This window comes from Mixophyes fleayi, chromosome 5 (assembly GCF_038048845.1).
Source record: "Mixophyes fleayi isolate aMixFle1 chromosome 5, aMixFle1.hap1, whole genome shotgun sequence".
Taxonomy (NCBI): domain Eukaryota; kingdom Metazoa; phylum Chordata; class Amphibia; order Anura; family Limnodynastidae; genus Mixophyes; species Mixophyes fleayi.
In genome coordinates, this window is record NC_134406.1 from 189,849,133 (window position 1) to 189,869,570 (window position 20,438).

The 20,438-nt window shown below is 35.1% G+C and overlaps 1 protein-coding gene across 2 annotated transcripts in view; it reads right to left on the bottom strand.

Annotated features, from left to right (window-relative positions):
• LOC142158866 (putative phospholipid-transporting ATPase IIB) overlaps positions 1-20,438 on the bottom strand; it is a 272,638-nt gene that overhangs the window by 74,968 nt on the left and 177,232 nt on the right. For both annotated transcript variants that reach the window (XM_075213200.1, XM_075213199.1), the window contains exons 12-14: positions 8,778-8,938; positions 6,725-6,867; positions 1,496-1,608 (exon numbers count right to left, since the gene is read on the bottom strand). In XM_075213200.1, coding sequence (XP_075069301.1) covers positions 1,496-1,608; positions 6,725-6,867; positions 8,778-8,938 — 417 coding nt within the window. The remainder of the gene's footprint in view (positions 1-1,495; positions 1,609-6,724; positions 6,868-8,777; positions 8,939-20,438) is intronic.

Below are 20,438 nucleotides of genomic sequence, written 5' to 3' on the forward strand. Positions count from 1 at the left end.
AATGTTAGCAACAATGAATACTGCTGCATCCTTATTAAGTGAATTTTAAGTAATATATATTTTTAATTAGGATTTATGGCATTTATTTAACATAAAATATTTTCTAATAAACTTTTAGTAAGCAGAAGACTAGTGGACATAAGAGAAAGTTTTCTTTTGCATAGTACACAATTAGATTGAGTGAACATACTTATTTCATTATTATTAGCAGCTTACTATGGTTGGTTTAGGTTAAAATGTTAAGTAACATTGCATACTATACACCCACCGCATCCCAATCTACTGCTAAAACAGGAAGACCCACTTTTGGAACCATGTGTTGTCTTGGGCTCAGTGCAGTTAGCCACTGATCCGTGAACACACTGCCCATCAAATTACAGTGCTGTATAATAATGGGTTTAACTTTTCTGCTCATCTGCTTTTCAACTGCAGCTTTAAACCTTTGCATTTGCATTCTACATATGCCGATGTCATTACAAACGCAAATAAATTAAGCTGATTTACTCCTTCTGAATTATGTTATGTTTATTGATGCTTGTATAATTTCATTTCAAACAGATTCCATTAAAGATTATGCTCTCTGTCACGGAATGCTTCCAGTGGGAAAATATAATCATGTTATAATAGATTTCTCTGTTGGATTATTGTAGATATACAAGAGTGCTTATTAATAAAACAGGACACAAAACTAAGAAGAAAAAATCACTGTCACAAAGCTACTACCGCCTAAGTGGCCAGGTGACTGGAAACATTTATTATGGCAAATTAAAAACGCTCTGCATGTTTTTGGAGTGGCTTCATATATGTATAAATAGTACCTAGGCAAATATAATCTGTTGTCTCTGTACTGCCAAGACAGGTGAGGTAAAAGAAAATACAGTATGTTTTATTTTTATGTGAAACCTGCCATGAGTTTAAAAATTCAGGCTACCGAAACACCAAAGCAGAATATACATTTGAGTGTATGAATACAAGCTGGATAGTCACTACTTGTGACTGAGGATTTTAGAGAAGCCCTTGGTGGGGTATCAAACTGATGGACCAATAAAGCAGCCTGTCATTTAGATAAATACAAATTCCCATTATATTTCATCTGTCTCAAAAGCCTGAAATTAAGGTAGAACTAAAGCTTTATGTAACACAAAATCTAAAGTATATTTTGCATACCTAATAAACTGTTATTTCATTATTAATTATTTAGTTATTAGAAAATTATCTTGTTCAGCTATTACATGGAGATCCAGCATATTTTGAGTGTTCACATGGAGAATTTTCTTATTAGGACACATAGATAAACTTGTATGATATAATCCTAATATCTAAGTGTTTACTGCCTTAATTTATTCTGTTTTACATTGCTAGCTATTAGATATTTTTTAACATTGGATCAACTTCTAAGTTCGATTTGTTTGCTCTTTAATACCTGTGTTTAAAGACAAATAATTATTCAAATACTAATATTACAACAAAGCTATACCCATTAAGCATGACTTACCAGTGAGTATGAGCTTGCCACATGACTCTGAATTTCATCCATTGTATCTGTACCATAGGACACAGTGCCTAGGTGAAGTCGCTTAAAGACCATTTCATTCTGGGTAAGTGTTCCTGAAAGATATGTATTTTAAATTATATACATGTTCTGATATTTATTAGCAAAGTCACTGAAATAGTGCTGTATGGAAAATATATATGGTAAACAATAGATAGTTGATATACATTTTCCCTTTTACTCATATATATCAAAAAGCATTTTAAGGAAATACCCAAACAAACGTAAAATAGGTGTGAATCTGAATATAAAATGTGGCCTTACAACCAGATCATCGAATGACAGAGCACCGCACTGGTGTTAACATAAATATCTTTCCTCATGTAACCAGCAGTCACGCAAAGCCACTAAAGGAGGTAGGTCAAAACCAGAAAGTCGCTTTCTTCAAGCAAACTGCTGATGACAGCAGATGACCTAAATGTCTGGCCATTATATATTAAGTAAGATGTCCTTGTGTATCAGTCATGTAAACCAGGAAACTGGCAAATAGGTAGGGGTCACTAAAGCATATAAATTTTGGGGCACAGGCTGATATGGGGGTTACTGCTTCAGGTGAACTTTGGGGCACAGGCTGGTATTGTTGTCACTGGTGCTTATATACTGTGTGAGATAACACTAGTATGGGAGTTACTGGTGCATGTATACTATATGGGGCAAAGGCTTGTATAAAGACAGTGTTGCTTGTATACTGTTATAGTGTACTGACAATATAGGGGTCATTGGTGCTTTGCACTGCTGACAATTGGTTGGTATGGGGGTTACTGGTGCTTGTATTCAATGGTGCCTGTATACTATATGGGCAAATGCTAGTATGGGGCTAATTAATATTTGAATACATATGTGACAAAGGCCTGTATGGGGTCCATTGGTACTTATTTATTGTGTTGGGAAACAAGATAATATGTAAAGTAACTGTTGTAGGTAAACTGTGGGTTAAAAGCGGCCTTGTGGGGTCACTGGTGCTGGTCAGTCGTACTGGTATGTGGGAGTCACGAGTATTTGTGTACTGTGGAGGCACAAGCTGGTAAAGTGTGGATACCACTAACCTGGTACACTGTCAATGCCATTAGAGGTATACAATTTGCATAGTAGCCTTAATCTCACTTGTTGGTGCACTTTGTGCACTGCTAATGTTTCTTTACAAAACTGCAGACTTAACTTTTGGCCCTGGCTCTGAGCTTCATGAGAATCTGTCCAGTTTTCAGTTAACCCATGGTTAGATATAGGATTTTGGCTATATTTACTAAATCCCACGCATTTTGACAGATATTTTAGCCTATTTCATACCAGAAAATCAGTCATAAATTTACATTGTATAATGTGAAAAATAAATCAGTTGTGAAAACATACAACGGATTTATTTTAACATTATACAATGTAAAATTATTTAAAAAGATTATATTTTATTGTTATAGTAGCTAACATTTGAATACAATATACCGGACCCTTTACAAGCATGTAGTATATGTACAATGTGCCCCTAAGCTGATATAGTGCACTAGACCATCCAATATGACCATTCTATTTTTGCTATTCACTATCATTGGACTCAAAGACAGTAATCTTGAAATCCTAGTAATGCATCTGTTAATGAGGGACGGTTTATAGAGGGACGGTTGATAACTGTGTATTGTCACTAGAGACATCTGCTCCAAAAGACATTCCAGAACAAATGTTGGTAAATTGTTTGATCATGATTCATTACCAAAGGAACGCATGTTTGTTTATGAGTGATATATTCTGAGTTAGGTTTTTAAATTCATGAGTTCCTAACCTCATTGTGCTTAAACAATGGTATTATCAAACGCAACCAGTGAGAAGATTACTGTCCTGCTGTTTCAGCATCATTTGTTCATTTATCGCATAACATCTAGTATTTTTGGTCACTGTCAATATATTCTGCATCTTTGTAGTTAACAAATGTCTTCTCTTGTCCAATGAATTACTTTAAGTCTCACGCACTGCTGGCCACAGATGTGTCACTATAGCAACATCATTAATTTCAGATCTTACCGGAAACATGCACTCCAATCAAACCTAATTATACCACGTTGCTTTCTTGTACTACAATAAGGAAACTATAATGCAATTATTGAGATACTTCGTTCTCCATTCTGTGGTGGTAAATGAGAGAACCACTGTGATGGACGCTCCATGTCAAAAAGCTTATTGATGAAGAACAATTCCAATTTGCAATCATACAAAGGGCTACCTTGCAATTATATTAGCAATGTAATGCTCTCTAGACTCCAATTCTTAATCATTTTTACAAAGACACAAATTTTCAGCTAGAACATTTTTTTCATTTTATGTTTTATTATACACAAAAATGTAATTTAACGCTGCTAGCTGATTGTCAAAATTTAGTTTTTAAATGTAATAAAACTGCAATAAGAATGAAAGCATGTATTCCCAGCCACTTGTTTCAAGATAGTAGATACTGTGAATACATGCTTTGCTCCTGGTCGCGCAGGTTACATTCCTGGGATGGCGGAGAGGATTTTCGATATTAAATACTCTAAATACATCGATGACTTTCTACATAACTGAAATATCACTTGATCTATTGGGAGTGTTTTCCGTTCAGCTCTATTTATGAATCTGCTCCTTGTGGCAATGTTACCGCCATTTGTGGATTTATTCAGCTGGCGGTGCTGTGGATGATTGTATAATCCTGATAAACTATTATACATTGTACTCTTCAATTTTTGCATATATATATATATATATATATATATATATATATATATATATATATATACATATATATATATATATATAAATATATATATATATATACACACACACACACACACACACACATACATATATACACATATATGTACATATACACACATATATATATATATATATATATATACACATACATACATATATACACGCATATATATATATATATATATATATATATATATATACACATATATGTACACATATACATATATATATATATATACACATATACATAAATACATGTACATATATACACATGTACATGTACATATATAAATACATGTACATATATATATATATATATATATATATATATATATATATATTAGAGATCGGCGGGCTCGGTTCCCCGAGATCCGAATCCATCCGAATTTCGCCTATCCGAGTACCAAGGCGAACAGGCTCGGTACTCTCCCGCCCATTCGGAATCGAAATCGAGGCAAAACGTCATCTTGACGTATTCGTATTTCTGAGCTCGGTTCTCGCGAGATTTGAAAAGCATAAATACCAGCCTCCACAGCAATCCAGGGAGAGAGCAGGGTTAGGTCACAGGCTATATTAGCGCAGGGAAATAGCAATAATTGGACTTATTATTGTTTCTATTCTATTCTATACAATTCTAATATTAATACCAATTGTATTAGCAATTGTTAGAGCAGTAAGAGAGGAGGATAGAAAAGTTTTTTTTTTCAATTTTTGGCACTCCAAGTGCTTTTGGGGTGTCCCAAAAAATTGCCAACATGCCATTCAACACACGAGTGGCAAAGAAAGAATGAGGCTTTCGCCTTTCTCTATTAGTGGCAGATCCCTGAGCCTTCTTCTTGTACGGTCACTCGTGACCAAGCAAGACCAAGTAATTTGGAGTCTAAAAGTGGTGCACAACTACTGTTATGCGTGAAAGCCGAGCTGCAAGAAAACAGTAAGGCATTAGAGGATAATGTGTGCTCTGAATCAGAAATGACACCAATCCCTGTGGAGAGTCCATCCACCAGTGGTATGTCTAATCGTGAGCATTCTGTTAGTGACAGTGTACCCATAAAGAAGGGTCCTTTCAGCAGTTCTGCTGATGTGTGCCTTACCAGCCCGAGTGTAACCGGTGATACACCAATTGAGGATGCCACTTTGGAATTAGAAGAGGATGAGGGGGAGATTTGTGTAGGCGATGAGGGCGCTAATGATAATGTTGATGATTATGATGCAGACAGATACCAAATTGCCTTTCTCAATTTCTATTTATATTCTACAGTCTATAATGCTGAATAGTTTTCTATTTTACTCCTAGTGGAGAGGGGGTCTGATGCAGACAGATACCAAACTGCCTTTGTCCATTTATTTATATATTTAACTATAAGTGTAGGGTGTAATATACACCCAAAGACGATGGCTGCATTGCCAATAGGCTAAGATGAAGAGGAAAACAATCAGGTTTGTGTGCAGAATTAAGGACGGCCTGCCAGGGATTAAACTGTTTTCTTCCTAATTTATTAGCTTTAGAATTACCTTACTTATCCAAGAAACAGGTGGAGCACTAAATTAGGTTATTTTATGCCCAAAAACATTGATTTTTAAACAAAATTGCAAAACAAAACCAAACAAAAACCAAAACACGCAAGGGCGGTTTGGCAAAAAAAACAAACAAACCCAAAACACGACGGTAATCCAGATCCAAAACCAAAACCAAAACATGGGGGTCAGTGAGCATCTCTGATTATATATATATATATATATATATATATATATATATATATATATATATATATATATATATATATATATTTATATTGTTTGGGAAACACTGATCTGTTGTATACTTTAAGTACACAATAAGAATCAACAAAGTACATAAAGGTCTACAGGCTTCTTATTTTATACTGTACTTAGCATTATATTTTATTTCATGCTGGTTTTTTTTATTTTGGAAAAAATGTATGTGTAAGCTAAACAAATAATTAAAGTTTTCAATGGCAGAATAAAATTGCCAGTTTGAGACCATTAAATGGTTACTGAATAATGGATGAATAATGTATCTTCTATGCTTACACAGCTGAAGTGCATAAATGTCTCAGTTATGGAACACTGTTGTACATGAATTTGCATGTACACCAATAATGTTGTAACCTTGATACAGCATGTTTCCTGAAGCAATTACATTCTGCTCTGTTATCAAATATTAGTCAATTAGTAGTTTGCTCACCTTTCCTTTACAGATTTTTGATGGCATAAAACACATGAAAAATTTTCACCTACATTATGACAATGCTTTGGAACAAAATACGAGTTTGGGCATCCCTTCCAATCAGAGGATTTTGATTTCTTAAGTTAATTATTTACAAAATATTTGAATTCAAGCTAATTAACATGAAGAAACTAATAAATCCCAGAATAAGAACATGTGCTTCGGCTGCAGATGCAAATTACCTGTTTTATCTGTAAGCAAATACACCAAGCGTCCCAACTCTTCGGGAATTGTGCTAGTTCTCACTACTGTGCCAGGTATGTTCTCGTCTCTCATAATCATCCAACCATAAGCAGCTTTTCCCATGTCCAGGTTCACTCGCAAACTGACAACAAAAAGAGATCTATTTCAGTTATGTTCTCAACACAAACATCTCTGAACTGTGTATAGATTTCATCTAACATTTTGCCAAAATAGCTATACGTTTGACTCTCAAGCTAAAATTTCAGTTAAGAGTGAAGCCAGTCACAAAATGTGAAAAACATTTAAATTCAGCAGTTCCACCTGACAGCCAAGAGATTGGATTTGCAGCCAATTTGGCCACACATATGGAAGGCCAAATTAAATGGGTCTGGTCAATTTTTTGGGGCAGGCTGAACAAATGGTTCACAACTGTCTTGTGGTTTCATTTGGACTGAAATGGAAAACACATTGTCCTTCAGGAAAGGGAGATAAAAACTGCACTCAGTTTACTTATGGAATGCCACACAGTGCTCTGTTCCTCCCCCACCTGCACCTGTTCATAGCCAGCGTTTCAACATGATGTGGAGCAAGGGGAAATCAGTGGTCTGTGATTAACATGCTAGCTGGGACAATTGGCATGTTAAAGTGCTGAGCCACATAAGTGACAGGTCCACTTTAAGACACAACCCACAGCCACCAGACAAAATACTGACATGTGACCTTACTGGCATTACAACTATGTGTGGCTCCAGTAATCCTTGTAGACAATTTATGTTAGGAGACTACTCAGGCCTCTGGGCTAATATACGCATTTTCCAAAATGATAGAAAGGCACTACCCTCTTGAGAAGATTTTAAAGGTCTGATTGTAGCAAACAGATTGGACATATAGAATATTCAACAGGTTCATTTTAGGATACACAATACACTAAATTTATATATTTGAAACTATAAATAGTTAATTCAAACAAAGGTTTTAATCACAATGCTGGGATGAAGCATCTGGTGAGGATAATAACAACCACAATAACATGTCACACAGTTTGTTGCCAATATACCCTGTAAGAGTAAGGTGAACATACTTGGATATGGCTAAACAGTTATGGCATATACAATTGTAGCATTTACATACAGTATTGTATAACAAATTCATCCAATTGCAATTGGTAACCCTCACAGCTGGTAAGTGAAGAGGAGAAGGTGACAAATTCTATGATATCAACAGTAAAAAATAGTTTCAGATACCGTATATTAGTGCAGAATGTTAACATTAAAGTTTAAAAACAAACTAACAACCTCATAGCACATGGCTATTGAGTGTTAATGGAGTTGTTAAAAAGTGCAGCTAATATAACAAATTAATACACAGGACGCCGAAAGCAGAATTCATGCCAAGAATTCCCTATACCGTAAAATTTGCATCCATCTATCTCCATATTATATATAACATATATAGAGATAAATAATAAATCCCACCCCAGTGACAGGTGCCATTGTAACAAGACAGTCAATGTTATTCACTTCACTTGTCAGTGGTTTTAATGTTGTGGCTGATCTCATATATATATATATATATATATATATATATATATATATATATAAATATACACACACACGTATTATATATATGTATATACATAAACATATATGTATATACATAAACACACATGCATACACAAAATATAGTAGAGCTAGGAAGTTTAATCTATATATATATATATATATATGGTTGCATTTGTTACGTTGTTTATCTCAATCAGTTTTACTTTAACAGTATTATACATTACTATGGTAACATGACCTTATAAATACATTCATACTATACAATGGATTAGATATCCTGATTTGTCTAGTAAAATGAACATTGCACAAAAATACAACAGTATTGCTTTCTGCAGAGTGATCCTTCAGGAATCAGCAGATTTGCTGGCACTTTCGCACTCAGCTTCCTGATAAGATCAATTTCCTTCACAATGTGAGCCAAGTATATATTTCAAAAAATGCAACATTCAGTGAAATTAGACATCTCTGTTTCTCTTTGGTACACACATACCTTATAGGAATTATGTAAGAAAATAGCAAGAGGAACCGGAACAGGTAGCGATACCATGGGCCAACAAACCCTTGCAAGGTAACCATTACAACAGAGAGAGCCACCAGAGCAAGAAATAGTGCTTTAGTCAACTGGTTCAGTTCAAGGTCCAACATGCCCACCTGTGCAAAGACGTCAAAGAAAGACCATTCAGTTTAGTACAAGAATAATGTGAACATTACATTTAATGAAAATAGACCTTAAAACATTACATCAAAATGTAAAGCATAAAATCATGGTAAAGTTTTCTGGAAAATATTTTTAAAGCATGTGCTTTCATTTATACACAATAGAAAGCTTTACAACTTGGTTCTTATGTTGTAATGAATATTACAGCATATAACAAGCAACATATATTTCTATATTGGATGTATTTACTTTCATCGCTATAGCTCATAGGTGTTCTGTGATACACGGTCACTTCTACTTGAAGAATCAATTTGAAACCTGAATAATGCTTTAAAAACAAGACATGTGTATATCTTAATAGTGCCAGCATGCTCCACAGTGCTTTAAATTGGGAACAAAGGTAGAAATAAGATGAGACTGTGCAGTAACAGACAGACAAAAAGGTAAGGAGTCCTGCTTGCAAGCTTACAATCTATAGGGAAATAAGAATTTGATACATAAAGTTAAGTGTCATATCTGTTCAGCCAGTTTGCAAGCTTTCTTTTTGTGTGTGAGTTTGACTACAGTACATGGTGTAAGGAAGCACCTTTATTTGTACTAATTTTTAGAAAATATTAGTTACGCAATTCCATACTTGCCAACTCTCCCGGAATGTCCGGGACTCCCGAAATTCGGGTCAGTCTCACGGACTCCCGGGAGAGCTGGCAAATCTCCCGCATCCCGCAATTCCGGGGCTAAAATGACGTGATTCACCGCGCCGCCCTCTCCCGCCCTCTAGACACGCCCCTCTCCCGGATGCAACTTGCCAAAGTAGGCAAGTATGAGCAATTCCTGGTGTGGCTATTTCCTTCTTGTATGCACATTTAGTTTAAGGGTAAAAAGTGTTTAGTGGGGTTATATGACCCAGACACACAGCGATGTTGATCTGAGGGTCAGATGGTTTTTTGAGCATAGAAAGAGAACACATATAGGTGGTAATCAGGTAGCATGGCCTGAGTTTCCAGGGAATGTTTGAAAGCTAGAAGAAAGTCTTATTCAACTTGAATTATTCTGTCTTCAATTATGTTTACTCAAGTGCAATGGTAAACAGTTGTACAATTATGTACACAAGTATACGCACACTGCCTCCAACACCTCTTTAGAAATGTGCACTCCTACCCCTCACCAATTTAGCACAATATCAAAGTCAGTCATTATTACAGGTAAAGCAGGACAATATCATCTAGTAGGGTTAGTGGATAGGGAGAAACAAGAAAGCAATATTTGTGTTGAACTTAATATGAAATGGCAATAGAAGTGTAGGCAAGTTTGCAGTTTGTAATTAAATAAATAAAACTGCTATCATTAGATGTGCGCTAATATTTTTACATGTATTGCTATTTAGTCTTTGGTCAAAAAAATCTGCAATCCACCTAATTAAAAATGTTCTGGTCTTTCATTATAATTTACTCACACATATTCACATACATACATACTACATTCAACAAAAGATATCATTAATGTGTTTACTACTAAAAACTCAACCACTAGTGCAAAATCAACAATGACAACAGTAGCCACGAATGACGAGAAATTAAGCTTTATAATGATTGCACAAACATATTGATATTATATATTATTGGAAATAATAGCAACATAAGCTATTCATGTATGCAGATGTAACAGAGAGAGGTAAGAACGTTATAGAAAATAATTGACAGTGTAGGTACCAATCTGAATGAAGTCACCTTGACGAGGTAGACGGGCATAGACAATTTGATCAAAATGTGCACTAATAACGTCATGCTCACTTCAGACATTCTATTGTATACAGATATTACCGAGTCTAAGCGGCATATTTATTATCGACCACTTTATGCCATGATTATTTTCATTCCTCATCGCAATGATAAGGAATGAAAGAATGTGAGCATTTATTAAATGGGTCACGGTAAACGGCTGCCCTGGCGAACATAAATTTTAGCTATGTCCTATGTCTTTCTATGGTCACTATCGCAGAGTGGGTACTTTGCGATAGTAACCGGAGGGGAGAGCAGTAAGATGATGTGTTCTACAGCAATGTTCTCCCCACAGGCTTCAATGGCTAATGCCATTAGTATGTCTTTATTGTATAAAGTGTGCTCCAGATTCTTGTAATATATTTTAGTAATAACAACACATTTAACAATAACTATATTTGGGGAGAAGAAGGTTATAAACTAACAAAGTGTGCAGTTGCCCCATGCAACCAATTAGCGCTTAGATTTCATTGCAAACTCGAACGGAAAGGGATGTTGTTTGTGAACAATTGTTGTACAATGCTGTGCAACAAAGCAAAAATGCCAAAAGATATGTAAAATGTCCAACTTGCACAAGGTTGATCAAATCGAATTATTTTTTGGCTGCTCTCGGTTATTGTAAGTTTGAAATCAAGTTAATCTGAAGGGCTTTATTAGGAATTTAGACTAGATAACAATTTTTTTTTACTGTAAACCAGGAGATTTATCAGTTTACAAATATTACTAAAAGTCGACTGACCAAAATCTAAAGCAACCTAATCACCACATACAGTAGCAACAAACATCACACTCTGTCCTACTGTATTGGATTGACAGAAATTGAAACTACATCCAGCTACTGAACCCTATAGCAAGCATACATCCAGAAATACATTCAAACCACACAAATGGTCCTCTTTAATAATAAAGGTGATATGCACAAAAGTGAGGTTAGTTAGGTAAATGATGCTAGAAAAATGACCGATATAATCTGATTGTTGCAAGTTACAGAAGATTTGATGTAGAATTGTAAGATATGGCTTGCAAAGTATATCAAACTAAGATTCATGGTTATTGAGAACTATTTATCTCTGTAAACATTCACTGCAAGAGTACCAAACTGAGCGTTCCAGTATATAAAAGGATGGTCTCAAAGAACTATACTGAAATAGTTGAGACAGATTCCAGCACACTTGCTCGTGTACAGGCTGTCTCTTCCCTTGAGAACGGAGCAGTACAGGACCACAGTAGCTGATTTATCAGTGGCATTTAAAACTCAGCACAACGAGGACAAATATCTGGCAATTTCCGCTGCTTCAACTACTACATAGTTTATGCTTGAATTATTGAGAAAAATAGGTTTTTGGATTAAAATGAAGAAAAATTAAGCCAGGGAAGTAGAGCATGTTTCAAAGCCCAGATCTTTTTGCGTTGACAAAGGCGGTCTAAGTTTCAGGCCTCGCTGAGGATCAGATGAAGTCATTATTCATTCAGTCAGGGAAAAAAAAGACTCAATTACCTCAACCTAAAGATGCTATCAATGAATGCAAAGTGCATATTTTACTCTATTCATCCAAATCCCATTAAAAAGTGAAAGGAATCATTTAATCTGGCTTTTCTAGAGATGGTCTTTTTGTATTAAAATAAAGAACTACAGTCTGCAATATGCATAACTACTACCTCACACTTTTCTCTGAATCGTAGTACTGGAAGACACTAACAGAGGAGACAAAAACAGAAACGAATGAGAACATGTTTGAAGTCCAGCGCAAATTCATACTTCAAAGCCTTAATAACTTCCTAATGAATGGATCCAGGTATCTGTTTGGCTAACCCCTAAATCATTTGAAAATAACAAAAAATGCATACAAAATTGGACCATCTAGACACATTTGGGGGAGACACTTAGAACCGCACTTAGTTTTTATTAATGGAATACTTGGTTCAGCTTCAAGAATACAGCAACAGATCATACATTAACTAACCATTCAGTTCCAAGGTTCTTGTCTTGTGCTTCATGTTCAGGCACAGAAAAGGGTAAGAAGCCACACACTGTAGCAAGTAATATGGCTTCTGACACAAAATAAACAACAACATTGAAAACTGTGCAACACTTATTCCTTTGAGAGCCAAATTTAAACACCTTTGCATGGCAAGTGAATATGGCCTAAACAAGCAATTGGGTCCCCTTCATGCTAATATGTAATCCTGTATCCTGTCCATTCAGTACTTTAAACACACAGGTTATTGATAAAGGTCAAATAAAAAAAATAAAGAATAAAAATGATATAACAAAATAGAATGCAATATAATATAAATCCATTTCTGTGCAGCCCTAGGTATTTGTCTACTCTATATGATAAATATAGCCCTGACCCTTGCATAACAACATGCATCCAAAGAGCATTTTTTTGTGTGCAGTGACATATAGCAATCTATCAGTAATTGGGTTTGTCAATCTAGTGAGGCTAGACAATGAAAGCTAATATTTGATTGGTTCCTGTCATACATGGTCCCTCTCATAAGAAGAAAAAGAATTAGTAGAAACAAAGCAGTTTTAAAATCTAATGATCTGATGTGACTATATGTATGTTGCTTTCTATTAATATTACAATAATGCAGTATTTCTAACTATGTGCTCTATTTCCTGCCATTTTTAAAATATTGTCATCTATTGTTCAGGTAATACAGGCCGTTTCTCCTTGTCATCCTCTAGTCACTCCTTATGTGTTAAACAGTGCACTTCCATGTGTCATAATATTTGATGGATTCAATTGGTTGCAAAAGCTAAATTAAATACTCTGCTGGAAACAATAATCTCTAGGGTAAAAATTGTACATAGTGTCTGATATAACCACAATAGTTTAGTAAACGGGATTGTTCAGATAATGAAGACAATAATTGTTTGTATAATCTAAAATGCTACTAATGGCAGCAATCACAACTCCATTTAGCTTTTCTTAATTTACAAAGCAAGTCTTAAGTAGCTAATAGTCCTAAGGCAAAAAAATGGTTTATTCAACAATAAAGGGTAAGTACAGTACCCTGATTAACCTATTCAGTGCTGTCAGGATTCCTAAAAGGTTATCTTTGTGTCAAGGAAGAGGTTAAGCAAGCTATATTTGGATGATTCCTGGGACAATGTTAATGTCTATTTATAAGGCTTAATTCTGACATTACAAGGCTGGCTGAAAAACCAACATTTCAGTGCATTAGTGGGAGATCATTTGCACAACAAAAATGAAGAGTTGCAAAGACTTAAAGATCTAAAATAGACTAATTTAGCACAAGGTAAAAGCCTGTGTATGGTTCTCATAAGAAACAGACCCCCCAGTGTTTCATCTCATAATACCATTTTCCCATGGAGTTCCTCTAACTTTCATCTGACACTTCTTTCAAGTAATGTACAATAGCTTAAATAATACATGCACTGTAAGCTTACCGGCCCGGTTACAAGAAAACTGACAAGGTTTCGAAGGAATGCTGGAACATTTTATGTAATCCGTGTTTACTGTTAACCTTTTCAGAGGACATTCATTATTTGTCTGATGTGATATTATAAAAACATGAAAGCTATAATAGTAATATTACTTTAATCAGCAGGACAAAGTCAGTGTAGTTCAATATTTATAACCTAATAACCACATGCATGGTGGATATGAAACACAAATGATAAAGGATGGAATGATTATAACGTGTGTTTGTGTGTGTTTAAAGACAAATTTACACAATTACAATAGCTGTGCATTAAAAAAAAAATCAAGATCATAGTCAAAACATTAAAATACTATAGTGATTAATAACAGTAATACCATTGCATTGTAGTTTTTCAATGAAAGCCATGATAATGGCAATTGTAATATATAATTTTAGCATGTATCAGGATGTGTCATATAGGGCGCCGCAATACTTTATAAGAGGTTTCTTGTAAGAAATAATGTAAAACATATGAATATATGAAGCATAGACTTCAGAATATTATGGAATTTAATACGATATAGAAGACTGAATACACTTGTTTATTTTAAATATGACAAACTTAATATTTAAGACCTAAAACAAAGTGATGGGATGCAACTAACAGTTATCAGGTTTATTTAACACAACTGAGCAAACAATTTACATGCACTTGATCCTTCAGTCTGACATTAGTCTAATATATGACAGCTTATATTTAATTGCTTATAACACATTGTGCAACCTATTTTAAAAGAACCAAACTGTTTAATGACCAAAAAAGACAGAAGCTTGTCATTCCTCATAGTTATCATTCCTACTTTAAAAGTAATTGGATTTCTTAAGCATTAACCTGTATAGACCTACACATAATAACCTGTAAACTAGAAAACATCTGTTTTTTATTTGCGTCTTGTAAAATTGAATCAATTTCCTAAAGGAAAAATATTACTGTAACTGACAGATACAAGTTATCCGGTTAACCAAAATACATCACTAATATGGATAAATAACACTATACATTGTTGTTTGCAGAAATGTTTGTCTAATTAATTAGCTTTATAATACTATATTACTGCATAGACAGTACACGAACTGTAAATCTATGCTTTATTTAAGTCACAGGTAATTGTCATATCTTATGTGGACCAGTAGAGGGAGATGCTGACTGGTATTAGTAATTTCAATTAAAATAGCTTTAGTCATCTATTTGTAACTAATCTCTAATACAGAGATTGCAATGCAAAGAATGGCAATACTACAATAAATGCATACAGAACAGAACATTAATTGTACTTTGATTGCTAAGGTATAGTGCTGCAAACAAGGGTTTAGAAACCAATATGTCAATTATTGGACTGAAATGTGAAAAATACGTTGTGTGAGTACAATTATTTACGGCCTTATTCGCACTACAGTTAAACAATAAACTTTGCTGCAGCATAGTAAAAAAAAATACAGCAACAAACCTACATCAATAAAATGTCTTAAAGACAACAACAAAACATATCTCTAGCACCAAACGAATTGAGCAATACCTTAAAAAAAGTGAACATGTAATTTATACTGTTAGAAGTCAAATGACTGGAAACATTGAAATAATGTCTCAGGGCACTGTAAAGCTTAACAGTTTCATGAACTAAATGCCTGCATCTATTGCCTTTCCTATGGTATGCTGTTCTCCATAGGAAGCTATCAATTCTAAATGGTTTTCACAAGACCACCCACCAATTTAGAATAATTACTTCAATAACCTGGGCTTTCAGGGACATTGGAAACCGGAACAATCACTCATATAAAGAAATTCTAGGGTCAAACGCACAGGTTTTAATTTCACTTAATTAAGCAATGGGAATTCATTTTTGAAATATTATAGTTAAACAGTTATTTTATGCTCTCTTCTTATAAAACAAATGCAAGTCAAACTGATTGTCACGTACATTTTGAATAATGTTTTTATGCAATTTAGGTATTTATCTTGGTACATCTTTTCCCTAAGTCAATCTTAAACAATGTTTAATGGTGAATTAAAGAATAACCACAATAACTTACAAATATTTATTTGCAAGTTTTTCTCTAAACTAGCAGGTTTTTTTTTTAAAAAAAAAGGGGGCCTCATTTCCTTGATTCACCTAATACCACTGCAGACTGTGCTAACCTGGGGACTCTTAGTCAAAGTTATTGCTAAGCTACAGTCAAAATAATTTAGGACACAAGCCCTTGCTAATTAATTTGATTATTTTTATAGCTCCACGGTTACCACATGCTGTGCCTGTGTGCTGCCATCTTGCATCAAATAGGTCACAATATTTATTTATAGTGAAATGTTGAGCTGAGAAATTTGCACTTATAAAGAAAAAGATCAAGAATTTATGGTAAAAAGGGATTTTTTCTTAGTGTAACAACATAATGATTCATTACACAATTTTACAGGTGGCATATGACAGTCACTTTAGAGATGGAAAACTGGAGGGGTGGGGGGTATGCCTACCTGCTTCTTCATAATAAAATATATATAATCCCTTAGTACGTATTGAAATTCCTTATGTGCCCTGACCCTCAATCCTCAACAGGTGTATTCCACGAGAAATGAGTTAGATTAAAGCCCTTGATCTTGATGCAATGTAGTCCAAATTGATTTAGAAAAAAAAGTGTCTAGATGGCACAGGCTGAGAGATTCATTGTATATAAAATACAATAAAATTACAATACGGCCATGTCTATTAGTTCTTGTGGGGGTGTTGTGCACCTATTTCCACTCATGCTGCGTTGCATATGAAGTGCTTATGTGTCCATCATTGCTGGAAATGCTCCAGCTTCAATCAAACCACAGGTAATCCAGACGCAAAATAGAGCAGGAACATGGAACATTCTTCTGTATGGCAAAACCACCTACTAATTTTGCACGTTATGAAAAAAAAGAGCATGTTCTCATATCCACTAAGTAGCAAGAATCAAACTCAATGAAATTTGCATGTAAAAAAAAAGCATATTATTTATCAATGAAAGAACCTGATGAAAGGCCTTCATTTAGTATGATTTTAGTCTATGCACCATTTGTGTCAATCAATACATTTGTAGTTTGATTCACTTTTTACTAAACAATTTACTTGTGGAATTTAAAACTCCAATGCATGGCAGATAAGCACAGTCTCTGATCCCATACAAGGTCAAGGACATTTTGGAATACTTGTGTGAATACTATTACTAATTACGAGTCATATGGTGAAGTGGTAAACATAGACGGGCTACTGCTGTGCTGGCCCCTACGTATGCCAGTTTATGTAGCATAAAATTGGTTCTGTGCATTACTATGCATATATACAGAATTGTCTGGAGAGATGGGATATGGGAGGGAAGGGGCAATCTAACTTATTGAAGTACTGTAAAGGAGAATTTATGTGATTGTGAACAAATGCATAACCACACAGACATATACACTTGTCAAAGCGGTATCAGTTGCGGGTGCCTGAGAGCAGGTACAAATACACACTGATGATGAGGATGATCGCTAGCACTAGCTAGCCGGTCCTATTTGACTGACTGCGGATTTACTGCTGAGGGTTAATTTTTTCATTGATTGTGCATATACTGGATGATATTGTGAGCAAAGTTCTTTTCCTGCATACCATAAGTTTGTTGTATTTGCTATATTTGTGATTTTTTTTTTTTTTTACAAAAAAAACCTCTATTCAAACAGGTACGCAAAAATAGCAAATAGAGAAGTTTTAAAACAATGGATACAAGAGTATCTGACGTATGCCTGATGTAAACCTGTCGCATATGCTACTGGTGCAGAGCTGTATGCATCTTCTAATCCGTTCCACTTTGCATAAGCATGCAATTGCTATTTTCTGTAATAAACACACTTTATGTCTGTATTTTGACGCAAATGCACTGAAACTCAGCATGAACCCAGAAAGTGAAAGAGGAATGACAAGTATGCATACGAAAGGACCTGGATTACATCTCTAAATGAAGGTTATCTCATAAGCATTAAACATAGACGGAAATTAAATTTTCAGATGTTGGAAGAAACTATGTGCGTTTGCACATGCGCCTGCTATCATCATCATCAGCTATTTATATAGCGCCACTAATTCCGCAGTGCTGTACAACTCACTCACATCAGTCCCTGCCCCATTGGATCTTAAAATCTTTGGAGTGTGGGAGGAAACCGGAGCACCAACAGGGAACCCACGCAAACATGGGGAGAACATATAAGGCTGTGGTAAGGAATTGAACCCATGACCCCAGTGCTTTGAGGCCGAAGTACTAACCACTAAGCCACCGTGCTTCTCATGGTGGCACCCTGCTGACCACCTGCTATGTGTAAGTGTTTGATATACAGTTGATGCGCTTGACATGAGCCCATTAATCATTATTATCAAATAGAATCCTTACTGAAATGAATGAGAGAGCTCCAGCAATAAATTAATAAATAATAAGAATAAAGAATCAGCACTCCTCCACCCCCTCAAAAATTCCACCAAATTCCTCAACCACCCCAGCGCTAGATAGTGTAGGCTGATTCCTACTAAAACATGGAGTCTCCCTCCTATAGTGATGTTCCCCTGTTTTCACTAAAACTGGGGAACATTGAGTGTGGGGCCTCCCTGTCATTTTGGACTCCAGTCCCAGACTGGACAGTGTAGGGCTAGAACCTCAATGGGATGCAAAAAAAACAGCAGAGGCAATATGTCCCACCTTGAGAAGCTGGGACTCCTCTCAGGACTCCTTTGGTCCTTATATAATGGTAAGGAGACCCTAAGAGCCATGCCCATGATACCAATATAGTACAGCACATGGTTGTAACATAAAGTGTAATCAAATAAGTAATCCACAGGAAGAAGCAAAAAAATATCATATTAGATAATGCTGATTTACTAGGAGCCCCACTACAGAATGACTGCGTACTCAATAGACTGAGACTTTGCTAATACCCTCTCAACCAATCACAAGCAATTTCCCATACTAGCTGCAATGTGTTTGGCTAGTGGTGCCTGGGACTACGTGCACATCATTAGAGCTTAACTGAATCTCTATTGATGGGAGAAAAACATTTAGCAATGCTGTGCAGCTCTATTTATGTCAATGGTCTATTCATTTGAATGGACTCTTCACTTTAGTTCCGTTACTAAATTTAACATCCAAATCCATTAGAATGAATAGACCAGTGACATGAATTGGAAACATACAACACAACATTGGTGTAATTGCTCACCTAGTGGGTATGCACACAATGTGCAAAGTATGATAGCAAATGGGTATGGACCCACAGAGTACAACAGGATGGATTTTATTTTTACATGCTTTGCACATGCATTAAAAATGTCAGGAACAGTTTTTAAACTGCCCTAAAACACAAACCAAAACTGATGTTATAAAGATAGTGATAGTGATAGAAATAATAATAGAAATAATAATGATAGAAAAACAATGGTACACCATTACAAGTCAAATGTGCAGCAGCACATACAAACAGCAGTAACCATCATTTTGCAAAAAAGACATTAAAGGGTCATGAGTTCGATTCCCAACCATGGCATTATCTGTGTGGAGTTTGTATGTTCTCCCTGTGTTTGCGTGGGTTTCCTCCGGGTGCTCCGGTTTTCGTCCCACACTCCAAAAACCTACTGGTAGGTTAATTGGCAGCTAACAAAATTGACCCTAGTCTTTCCCTCTCTGTCTGTGTGTAAGTGTGTGTCTATATTAGGGAATTTAGACTGTAAGCTCCAATGGGGCAGGGACTGATGTGAATGAGTTCTCTGTACAGCGCTGCGGAATTAGTGGCGCTATATAAATAAATGATGATGATGATGATGATTAAAGGGTTATTGGGTGTGCATATAAAACCTATGCGCGCACACACACACACACACAAGTAATATACCTTAAGCTTTCAATGGGTATATAAGTAACTTGGTAAATAATATAAAGTGTTACTTATTGGATACAATGTTCAAATATTGTAGGGATCAAATCAATAAAAAAGTATGATCACCAAAATAAAAATTGCTTGAATATGAAAATCATAATACAGTAAATGTAAAATACCACAATAACACATAATAATGAAATACATAATACAAACTGAATTGCACAAAATCTTATTTTTTAAAAAAATGTTATAAGAAAAGCATACATTTCAAATAATATAGCAAAAAAGAAACATGTGCACAAAAAAAATAAATATTTACATATTCACATTTCCAGCAAGTGTTTTGACAAAAGCAGCCTCCTGGGAAAGACTTATATTATACTATATATTAAATACCAT